This window comes from Juglans microcarpa x Juglans regia, chromosome 3S (assembly GCF_004785595.1).
Source record: "Juglans microcarpa x Juglans regia isolate MS1-56 chromosome 3S, Jm3101_v1.0, whole genome shotgun sequence".
In the NCBI taxonomy this organism is placed as follows: Eukaryota; Viridiplantae; Streptophyta; class Magnoliopsida; order Fagales; family Juglandaceae; genus Juglans; species Juglans microcarpa x Juglans regia.
In genome coordinates, this window is record NC_054599.1 from 18,983,623 (window position 1) to 18,995,567 (window position 11,945).

The following is an 11,945-nucleotide window of genomic DNA, read 5'->3' on the forward strand; positions in this document are numbered from 1 at the left end:
ATGTTAGGTTCAAATCTCAAATAGACAAGTTTCACGTAGACATTTTGTAAAAACATAGGTCCCTTTAAAATAGAATGATTTTTTTTATATTTCTTCAAGATAGAGTCTACTTTTTTACAAAGACTTGTGCCGAGTTTATCTATTTCGAACTTCTATAAAATATTTTGACATACTTGAAATTTTTTATCGGAAAAGTAAGAATTTGATCCCGCCCATCCAATTCTGCTTTTTTAATCTCCGAAATAATCGATAGAAAAAAGATAACGATCTCTGATCCAATACCCAGACACATGTACAAACAAGTTTGAGGCCCTTTTGAAACTTTTTTTTTTCTTCTCTTTTTCCAACGAAAAAGTGATATATTCACACCAACCCTTAGATTCTAATGGGAAAGGCTAATAAAAAAACCACATAAATTATATTTCTATTAGGTATATTATTCAAAAAAGAAACGTCCCTTTTAAGGGTGGGGGACCCGTTCGCTTGGACTGATTGTACCGTATAAACACTGCTTTTGCATTGACAATGAAATATGCAACTCGTGAGGAATGAGGATGAACAGACGTAGTTAGGGGTAAAGCGGAATAGCACATTCAACCAACATTTATTGGAATGAAAAATTCTACTCAACAGTCTTATACCACACGCTTATTGAGGAAGAAAAAATAAAGACCCAAATGAACATGTATGTAGTGTAAGACTGCCGAGTAGAATTTACATCATGTTTACCTACAACTTTCTTTCTCTCTCTTCCCCGTTGTTGCTGTCTGGCAATTTAACAGAAACACCGATCACTGTCACCGCATAGGGTCTTTAAAAAGGAGGGCAAGTGTAAATCATGGAATATTTTGGTCATTTCACAATAAGTTGACGAGTGAAATGACCAAAGTAGCCCATGATTTACATTAAATCCTGCTACAAGAGTATAAAAGAATGAACCAAATAAATGGTACAAAGTTTCGAGGTTTCTCGATAGACCAGCTAACCAAGAAAAAGTCCTTCATAAAGTGGGTTGATGCAACAGTGGGCAACACCCACAAGCATTATTCCCCTACCTGAACCGCTACACCAAAATATGTGTTATTATCAGTTTGTGTAAAACATCATTCCGTAATACAAACATAAGCAATGCCACTGAACTCAGAATGCAGAAAGATGATAATTGGGATTTCTTAAAAGAATAAGTGAATAAAGCAAATCAGCAATTACAATGTAAACTGCATCAAAATTTTCATTACAAAAATGAATGAATTTGGCATGGAGGGCGTTAATCTGATTAGAATATGATATGTATGCAAACGGCAGAGCCATCCCCCTGAAAGTTAACCACTGAGCATGTTGTCGTGGGCACTGGTAAAAATACTATACAGGTTGTTTGTTACCTTGATGATGCCCATCAGTCATTATCCCAAATGGAAACCGGACGACTTGTAAGAGCTGCTGGAAAGATTTGGCAGTCTGCGAATTGCAATAACACCAGCTGCAAAGCCAGAGACGGAAGCCAAAACAAAAGCAGGAATGTTTCCTCCTCCAAATAAAGCATCCCATGGACCCGCGCCAAGTGATACGATCATCTAAGCAAAGTAATAACACAGTTGTCATCAACATTGACTAAATTAATAAATAAAAAATGGGAGCAAGAGTAGAAGTGTTTGCCATGATCAAACAAGAATAAAAAGGAAAAGTATATATTTTTATAAACCATTCATCAATCAATAAGCCCAACATTATCAATAATATATTACAAGCTAGGCTAGGTACCTCTGAACTCGACCCCCAAATAACAAGTAACAGGAGAAAGATAATTAGAGACAGGAGACTACGGAACATTCTCACTAAGATATGTACCAAAGATGTTTTGGAAATGAATGCTGAACTTTCTCAAGCATAGTAACTGCAATTATGGCAATACACTTAAAAGAGTAAAAAAAAGGTTGGGATGAAGGTTAACGGAACCAAAGAAATATATAACGTTAGCTGCTCATTTGCAAAAACAAAAAAATGCTGATCTATTTCAAAGTTTGAAAGCCATATCCTCATCAAAGCCAAATAGGAGTAAAAGGAAACAATTATCACACTTAACTAGTTAACTAAAAAACGATATGAAAACTTAGATTGTTGTTTTAGGAAGGTTTCCATTCCACATAGTAAAAAATCAACCATTTACAAATTTAAATGTGGAAAAATGAGACAGAAAATAAAGAAGAATGCATGTAACACTAACTACCTGGGGAACAACTATTGCAAGATTCAGAACTCCTATAGCCATCCCTGCATGGCCATACAAACTGTTCAGGATCACAACCGAGAAAGGAGTGTAAGAACATGAAGTAAAAAAAAATTGCTACAAACCTTGGCCGCCACCTGAATCAGCAGTCAGCTCTGCTGTGACAGAAAATGGAACACTGTAGGTAATCTGTAACACAAACAATTGATGCCAGTAAACAAACTCTGGTGGGGACAGAAATGGAAGCAAATCAAGTATGACTGAGAGCAACTATGCTTACAGCAAGAGGAAAGCCAAGAAGAGCAAATAAAACCAAGGCAGCAATCCTGATTGCTGCACTCCCACCAATTACATGTTGAATCCCTTCAGGATATTCCCGGATGGATACCAAACTAATGATAGCTGTGCCTGCCATGCAGGCAAATACAACAAAATTGCTCATCGCCCATACCAGCCTTGCACCCATCCACTGACACATGGGTTCAATAAGGAAAGAACTGATGCCAAGAACAACCTACATCGAGAAAATAAAATAAAAATAAAAGAAATCCTTTCAACAATTGTTGAGCAAGAAGAGAAAATATTCACCTGTCAAAAAAGAAAAGACGCTATTTACAGGATTCCATTGCTTTTAAAATTGTGAAAACATTTTTATTCTAATCAGAAGAAAGTGTTAGTGTAAAGAATATTACACTCTATGCATCAAAATTTAATCAAGATGGAAAAAATTGCACAATTTGAGAGTGCACAAGATCCCTATGAGTTCCCCACTTGAGCAACTTTCACATAAAAGATGTCATGATGTCACGTGAGACCAAGCTTTGTATAGCATGCTTTATATACCTTGAAGGACGTGGCTTGAGACTTTCACTCATGTTAACTGTTATATTAGAGAGAGAAACCCCTAGGTGAGATTATGCCTCAAGTATAAAATATTTATCTTTATTCACAAGTCACCACCCTCATGATTTTTTAATGTCCTTTAAACAAGAACTTGTTGGAGTAGAGGCCGGAGTTCTGACATGTTGTTGGTGTTGCAAGTCATAGTTGCTACAAATAGAAATGTTTTATATATTGATTTTAACAACTTTCTCTTATTAAGAATTTTAGGTGCTGACTCATCACTTGGAGTGATTTTCTTTAGAAGAATTGTTCAAAAGTTTTCCACTTCATCCAACAAAATCTCTGTGATTTATTTTAATGCTGGTTTTGTTGATGGTGTTTGCTTGATATTTTCCAGTTGTGAAGAATGTTTAATTCAGTAATAATCTAAATAAAACACCTATTCACCCCCCCCCCCCCCATGTGCGTTTATGTATTTTTAAGGTACGTTTATGATTATGCCCTAGATTTTCACAAAGTATGATACATTTCCAATAAAAGTTAAAACTATCGATGCTCAATTTTGAGTTCTTACTGAATTCAATAGCAAACCGAATGCACCTTCTCTTACACCTTGGTTATACCTCTGTACATCAGAAAGATCTCCTTTTGGATCTCCATGATAAACTTCCCTCCCCATCCAATCAGTATCAAAAAGAAAGAAGGGGAACCAGGACCACTGCAAGATTATGATAGCAAACAGCATAAGGTAAATATGGAAAGCTCAAACAAGCGATCATCGCACAAAAGCACTAATCTCAAAAACAAAAAACAATTCCGTGGGGGACCTAGCCATACACCACATAAGCAAAAAACATTTGGTTAAAAAAATCAAATTAAAAAATTTACATTAAGAAAACCTTATTTTATACTTTGCCATTTTTTAAAAAACAAAGTTTCAGTTTTAAGTTTGTTGTCTAAAAAAAAAAAAAAAACTACCCACTAAAAAATCCAAAACTTTGTACCTAAAACCTTCATTCTGCTTCCCTTCCACCTCATAGCCCCCCCCCCCCCCAAAAAAAAAAAAACAAAAAAAACTTGTTGATTCAGTTACTAATTCCCTCATCTTAGACGAATTGATACAAAGTGTCAATACAAGTGTTCCTTTTTAACCATGAGTTGATGCCATACGAATTGAGAATCTTGTGGTAACATTTAAGCTTTATATTAATATTTTTGTTAGTAACATTTCTCTCATATTAAGTGTGAAAGAATTACAGTTTTTTTTTTTATTGGCACTGGGTGTCCAGGAATAGCGTCCCGACTAATCCTGGGGGGTGCACAGGCCCTCAGCAAGGAGTTTCTCACAAGAGTAATATTACATACAACCGTAAAGTGCATAAACACCGTATAATCGCTTTGAAAAAGAGTGAGATCTACTATTAAAAAATTAATTTTTTTCATGTGGTTCTCATGTTTTATCCACTTTTTTCAAAGCGATTACGCGGCGGTTGCACAATTCACGGTTGCAAATATCTTTTCTCTTCCCACAAGTGCACCTCGGGTAATTCAAGGGAAAAATCCCCCAGTCCTATAGCCCCTAGGCGTTATGAAAGAATTACAGTTATCCCATGTACTCTTTGGTAACAACTACCACAAATTATTTATCATAGTTCTAACTTATTTGTAAATTATGCCTATATGTTGCATACTTTTGGTTTTTCTGCTGGTTTTAAAGGTTCCCCATCATATCTATACTTCAGCATATAAAGCTACAAGCAATGAGATTAACACTAAACAATTACGGCCCTCATCATTAATTTTCAATAGAAGGTGACTCCCAATATTATAGTACACATTTTTTTTTATAGGTACAATATTATAGTACACATAAAATAAACCTATGTAGAATTACAATAATATTACTAATTGTATTACTTACTCATAGGAACGCACAAGTGTCAATTTCAAGTAAACTAATCTGTTCAATTTTTTGTGATTTTAATTTTTTTTTTTTTTTTTTTTTTTTTTTTTTACCAAGAAAGAAAAATTGAAGTAACAACTATCCTGTGCATTACTCAAGTTTGGAAATTAACCAACACCTAATTAGAAAGGAAAATACAGAAAAAGGAAATATTGATATAACTACAGTACCTACCCAAGTTAGAGCCATAACAATAAGCACTGAATGCATCGCAAGCGGTAAATGCCTTAAACTGGTCAACAGATTGACAAACACAGCTCCAGGGCCATCACTAAAGCTTTCATTGTGATGATCCTCAACTTTAGAGTTTAACTGTGTTAGGTTTATATCCCTTTCATAATCACCTGCAGTGTTGTTATCTCTCCCATTGTTAGCAATTGGCAGAGAAGACTTTGACTTTGACATGTCCAGACCATTTTGTTGTATGTCATCCAACAAAGGCAGAGTATCAGATAGACGGTGGGGACGATTCACACTAAGGGGAACCTCCTTCGCAAAATAAAGAGTCACAAGTGAGCAAAGTGTCAGGAAAACCTGCAAAACAACGTCCGTGAACTAAGAATCGCACAATAAGATGCCAATAAAATGCTTCAAGCATCAAATTCCTTTCTTTCCTGGGTTTTTCATTAAAAGATCAACGAAGTTATGAAATACTAAAAGGTAGTGCAAAAAAGAAAAAAAAAATCAGAAGCTATGTGTATATAGATGCTGTTTCTTTTTTACAATAACCAGAACAAATGACTGGTCTTTATCAGAGACCTCAAAGCCGGCTGATGTCATTTGAGTCTTTATAGGATCAACATCCATAATTCCACACTCCTCTCTCTTACACATGCAAGACTCATAGCATGGACATACAAATCAAGTTTAGCATTCTATAATAACTTGAGCCTAATTATATATTCTTCATTGTTTCACCCAGATATTCCATAGAAACAAGATTTAGCCAGACAGAAACCCTGCCGGTAGCCGGTGGTCAATGGTAAAATGGAAGCACATGATTATAGGATCTTTTACTCCCAGAAGCTCCTAGAATACACTATTTCTACTTCATTTATATAAAAAATTATGAAAGAAGTCATAATGATAGATCTGTTATCGAATCCATGTGATTTACATTGGAAGAAATGTAACTCACCACCGCAACAAGAAATGTTGCTTTGAGATTTGCACAGGCTTCACAGCAAGCTTTACTTGTCAGAAATGGAAACCATCTGCTCACAAATGAATATCCAGATGGATTAATCGTCACAAAAATTAAGTGGTGCATTTAAACAATGAAAACAAAAACTAATACATCCACTGGAACAAGGGAGAGTTTGGACCATGCAAGATTCAAAGTTTCTTTACATCTAAAGGGTAGTTAAAAAATATCACATATGATAGAATGCATAGAATGAATAGGCTCATAAAAAACTTCAAGCTGAATCTGCACAAACAGTATGTTACAAAAAAACAACAGTCAAGAGGTGTCACCTGTGCCAATTTCCACTAGCACCAGCAGAGAATCCCAGGATGTTTCCAACAGCCATCCATGAGCAGAATACAGCATTTGATGAATTACGTTGATCAGGGCCTAAAAATACATTTGTAACGCAACTTATAATGTTTTAAAGTCACATTAGCAGAATAACATATAAATAAAACAAAAGTAGCCAGATATCACTGAATCTATAAGAACCCAGATGGAAAAAAAAAATATAGGAGAAAAAGAAAAGTAGCCACCTGATAAATCAGCCAGAAGTGCACGAGCTGGTCCCTAAAAATGACAAAAATCTCATTTGCTCTTATATACATGGTGGTTAACAATAAAGATTTTATAAGTAGAATAATGAATTTATTAATACTAGAAAAGGTTGTATCCCCCATACACAGGAAGTATACAAGATTTCATACGCTGTAATTCAAAGCCAGAAATAAATTGTTTCAACAAGCTTCACCTGCACTGTATTGTTGGCAAGATCTAGCATCCAAAAACCAATAATAAATACAATAGCTGCCCTCATTCGGGTACCTTTGTATGTGCTGCATTAGATGATCTTTTTTAACTCAAATTAATATTAGTGAAATAAAGAAACAAAGGATCGAGAGAAGGCAATAGAAACCTGCAATGCTCCTTCGTATCACCTAATAAATATCCAATGTCTGCAGAAAACCCGATTAATATCACCTAATTTGCAAGATTTAGTTTAGCAAATATATATTTTATAACTAAGTTTAGCAAATATAAAAAAGCCATAAAACCAAGTTTAAAAGATACAGATGTTCTGAACACTTACTGCTGCTGAAATCATGAGAGATCCTATAAGAATAAACGGCCTTCTTCTTCCATATTTAGAAGTGCATCTATCACTCCAAATACCAACACACGGTTGAACCTGAAAAACAAGAAGCAAGTAAATCAAGAATATTACTACTTGAATAAATGATATACTTAGAGTCCCATTGGAATCATTATAAAGAGCAAGAACTTCTCCCTCCCGAGTAATGTAGGATCCCATACACCACCTGTATCACATCACTCAGTATGGGATGTCACAGATGATGGCTTGATATATCGTAATGAACTAAAAGAGCAAATCTTTGAAGGAAATTTACACAGTTGATATAAAACATTATAATTCTGAATCATTGGTCCACAGTAGAGCAAAAAAAGAAAAATGAAAAATAAGTATGTGGTTGCTATAACCTACCACAAGACCTGTGATTGGACCACATAGCCAAATGAAAGAAGAAAATGCATGTTCTATTCCAAGCGTCTGCAACAATCAGTTAAGAGCATCAGTTAATCAAAATGAAGTAAATTTATAAAATTGAAAAGAGCTCAAATTACTCAATACAGTTTCACTGCTCAAGGCAAAGATTTCAGAAACAATCAAATGAATCATGAATAAACCGTGTAGATAACAACTTGCATCAATGTAAACTGAGAAAAATCTCAGAATTATGGCTTTGATTTTATATTACACGTAAACATCGTTTTGCGCAACCATGGTGTAGAAAGCTCTGTTTCTACACCAACATTTGGTGCAAACATGGCCATGGTAACTTTCTCCTGTCATTTTATAATCTTAAATAATCATCAATTCTGGAAAACGGGGGGCATTTAAAGAGGAAGGTTTTTAGCTCTCTAAATTCAACTCAGAATGAAATTTTCTTAGGAGCCGTAACTACATTGGATGGTAACACCAAAATACTGTAAAGTTCCAAGTCACAAGCTGATCACTACTCCCTTTACATGATCATTCAAAACTAATGTCTAAATCATACTCTAATCCTCAATCTTTAAGGATCATCTGTCCCGTTCTGATCCTTTCTTAACCTTCTCAACCCATTTACACGTGACACGTCTCAGTTTGTCACTCCTTTGGACGGAGTAAGTCACGGCATGACAGATGGAAATTTTTTTTATAATTAGAGAGATTTCACCGAACGCTAAGGCACTATAATTCTCAGAATCAGAGGCTAAACAGTCTCATACTCGTGCAGGTCCGAATCTTCGAGAAACCACGCAAATTTGAAACATAGATTAAACCAAAAATATAACAACATGTTCTATGGGGGAGGGGGGAGAGAGAGAGTGGACCTGAATGTAAGGAGTTAAAAGCGAGAGCTGTAAGGCCCAGCCGAATTGGACCCCAGCGGCGATCGTACAACTGAGAATCACAGTCATCAAGCTACTGTGATTATCTCTGGGAGGAGGAGAAGCCGAAGAAGAAGGAGGAGAATTAAGGTCTATCAGGTGGTTGGGGGAGGGGGACTCGTCCGCTTCCACCATTTCCACTTCCGCCACTATCTTAAGGTTCTTGTACGGAACCCCTAACGGCACGGAATCCTTCGCCGCCATGAATCGGAGACAGTATTCTTGAGTCGGCGATGATTAAGAGCGCTCGATCGAGGCCCTCACATTAAACTTGATTGCTGAGGATCTACGAGTTTTGCACAGATATCTGATTCGAGGGATAGGGAAAAATAAGAAGAAGAAGAAATTGCAGAGTTAACGGTCAAATTTGAGCGGGTGTGACCGTGTGAGGAGGATGACCCTGATGCGAATGCGATGGGACGATTCTGGCCTTTCCTTGAATGTCAGTTGCGCAGCATTCACCGCGAAGTGTCCTGCTTAATACGCACCGTTAATCCGGGCCCAGTTTTTCCCGCCCGGTCCGGAATCCGAATAAAGGCGGAAATAGGCTCTATAACCGAATTATCCACGAGTACGGATACGTAAATATAAGAAAGTTGTAATAATAACATAGAATCATAGATGAAATATTTTTTGTATTCAAATCGGAGAGATGGATCCAAAATAATAATAATATTAATAAATAATATTTTATTTTATTTTTAAATTTCATCTCTATTCACTATCCAAACGACACTTAAGTTTACTTCTTAGACAAATAAGTTACAATATAAGGTATTCGAATTTTTTTAAAAGAATAAAAAAATTGATATTTGCAAAATTTGATCAGAGTATAATCACATATCTTGATCTGTATATGGGTGAGCAGTCTTACCGCCGATTAGGGCTGGTTTTGGCCTCATACCGAACCGACTGGCCAGTGGATTTTTACTAGAAAAATCATCCAAAACCAACTGATGCAGAGGCCGGTTTGACCCTCTTTTGGGCCACTTCTTTTGGGCCAATTTGGCCGGTTTGCGCACTTCTTTTGGGCCTTTTTTTTTCAATTCAAAATCTTTTTAGACATTTTTTTTCTCAATTCAAGATTTTTTTTGTTGATTTTTTTTAGCTCAATTCAAGATATTTGCTGAGTTTTTAAAGTCTATTTTAAATATACAATTTCATTTTAATTTTAATGTTATTTGTAATGGTAACCTTAGGTTAAAAAAATTAATTAGCAATAGTAAAATAGTAAAATACTAAGTATATACTACTATACTAATTACTAGATAATTTAAAAAGAAAAATAAAAACTCCACTTGATGTTTAATACACGAAAATTTCTAAACTCAGACATAATGGGGTAGGCCCCATGCATGCCATCCAACGTGGATTAATGAAACCTTGAGTTCAGCTTTTGGCACTCTCAAAAGGAAATTCTTAAATGGCCTCACATTCCTTGCGTTACTCCTCAGGAAACAATGATTTCATTAGAAAAAAACCCTAAGCCTCCTATGCCTCCTGCCTCTTCTACGCGATGGCCTTTTTCTTTTGCTATGGTTGATACTGCCATGGCCTTTTTCTATGCTTGGTACAACCATGGCCTTTTTCTTTTGCTATGGCTTCCATAAAACTAGTCTCGGGTCACAACTGCTTATTATGTGCAACGGCTAAGGTTCTGTAAGAATCGGGAGTGTCTTAAGGAAGGCAAGGTTTTAATGTAATTTTCTTGATTAAATCAGGATATTGTAGTCTTTCTATTATTGTTGATTTTCGTTGGGTTAGAGCCATGGGTTGTAGTCTTGACTGAGTCCAATTTCTATTTTAGTGGTCAGTTGATAGAAACGTGGGTAATGCTCTTGGGCTAAGCCAATGTGTAGGAAGTGGGTTGTTCTACTTGTAATCTTATTTTATATTTATAAGCTTGTCGAATGAAGGAATGCATGATATCTTTTTCAATCTCAAATTCTGAGTTTAAGGAGGCCCTTGGCACCTCGAATAGCCAAATAAATTTACATAATTAATTCCATCAATTATCAAGAATCATAACAGTAGTCCAAGAGCCACATTCCTACGACATGGCAGAAGGCACTCGGCAGGCCCAATTAGTTGAAGCAATGGCATTATTGAAGGGAGAGAATCTGCACCTGAGGGAAGAACAAGAAAGGCAAAAAACATGTTAGAGGTAGTGCTACAGAAAATTAGTAATCTGGCTTCTAGCTATGAATAGTTGGTAGTAATAGCTAGAAATCATCATCCGGGTGAAGTGTCCTCAAATTTGAATGCTAAGGTTAGTAATAATATTTTGTTTGAGGGAAATGGGAGGATACAAGCCAAATCACTTAGGTTGGATTTTTCTAAGTTTGATGGGACAGAGCCAATGGAATGGGTTCTTAAGGCTCAACAGCTTTTTGCATATTATAACACACCTAATGATCAAAGGCTACAAATAGCCTTCTTTCACATGGAGGGTAAGGCCCTCTCTTGGTATTGTTGGCTCATGGACTCAAGCCCAGTTCACACTAGGGATGAGTTTGTATCAACCTTGAAGGTAGGACCCTCAGCTTATGAGGATCCAGTTGGGGAATTTGTTAAATTAAGGCAGACCAGTACAGTAGAGGAGTATCAAACTAAATTTGAAGCATTGTCTAATAAGATAAGGGGAATAACAGAGGAGTTTCAAATTAGTACATTCTTCAGTGGACTAAGGGATGATTTGAGAATCATAGTTACTATGTTTAAACCTTCAACATTGTTTGCTACTTTTGGTTTAGCAAGTGCAGGAGGAGGAGGTGCTGCAGCGGACCCAAGGTGTTTTTCCCAGATCCCACAACCAAAACACTCTTAACCCTAACATCCCACTAAAAGTACATGCACCTAGCCCAATCTTGAGACTTCCAGCCCCACCAAACAGACCAAACATGAGACCCATACAACCCAATTTTTCCAGAAAATCCAACCTACCAATCAAAAGAATCACTCCCACTCAAATGCAAGAAATAAGGGACAAGGAGTTATGTTGTTACTGTGATTAGAAATTCCACCCTGGACATAGATGCAATAAGCTCAGGATTTGTCTGTTAGAAGGTATGGGAGTTGATGAAAAGGAAGAAGAAGAAGTTGAAAAAGAAAAGGGATCCCTGGTTATTGTGCAATCAGGGGAAACTATGGGGAAAGAAGGAGGAGAGTTGTTAAGGATTTCACTCCATGCTATAACTAGATCTTTAGCCCCCAAAAACTATGAGATTGTAAGGAGAAATTAACCAACAGAAGGTGCTGGCATTGATAGA

At 36.3% G+C, this 11,945-nt stretch overlaps 1 protein-coding gene across 1 annotated transcript; it reads right to left on the reverse strand.

Moving 5' to 3' along the window:
* Window positions 1-585: 585 nt before the first annotated feature.
* On the reverse strand, window positions 586-9,233 carry LOC121258218 (sucrose transport protein SUC3-like). The gene is made up of 15 exons (XM_041159627.1): window positions 8,620-9,233; window positions 7,727-7,792; window positions 7,313-7,411; window positions 7,139-7,203; window positions 6,974-7,058; window positions 6,759-6,792; window positions 6,510-6,609; window positions 6,172-6,247; window positions 5,208-5,567; window positions 3,645-3,788; window positions 2,508-2,741; window positions 2,353-2,416; window positions 2,228-2,271; window positions 1,383-1,574; window positions 586-1,063 (listed from the first exon to the last, which is right to left on the reverse strand). Exons 1-14 carry the CDS (start codon window positions 8,878-8,880, stop codon window positions 1,404-1,406), a joined length of 1,803 nt encoding a protein of 600 aa, XP_041015561.1. The 5' UTR covers window positions 8,881-9,233; the 3' UTR covers window positions 586-1,063; window positions 1,383-1,403.
* Window positions 9,234-11,945: the final 2,712 nt, after the last annotated feature.

Bases quoted from the DNA above. Each gene is read 5' to 3' on its own strand.
- LOC121258218 (XM_041159627.1), bottom strand. From the start codon at position 8,880: ATGGCGGCGAAGGATTCCGTGCCGTTAGGGGTTCCGTACAAGAACCTT. The intron at 7,793-8,619 runs GTCCACTCTCTC...TGATTGTTGCAG, and splicing joins TTTTAACTCCTTACATTCAG to ACGCTTGGAATAGAACATGC. The intron at 2,742-3,644 runs GTAAGAACTCAA...TTCTCGATGTAG, and splicing joins TCGGTTTGCTATTGAATTCA to GTTGTTCTTGGCATCAGTTC.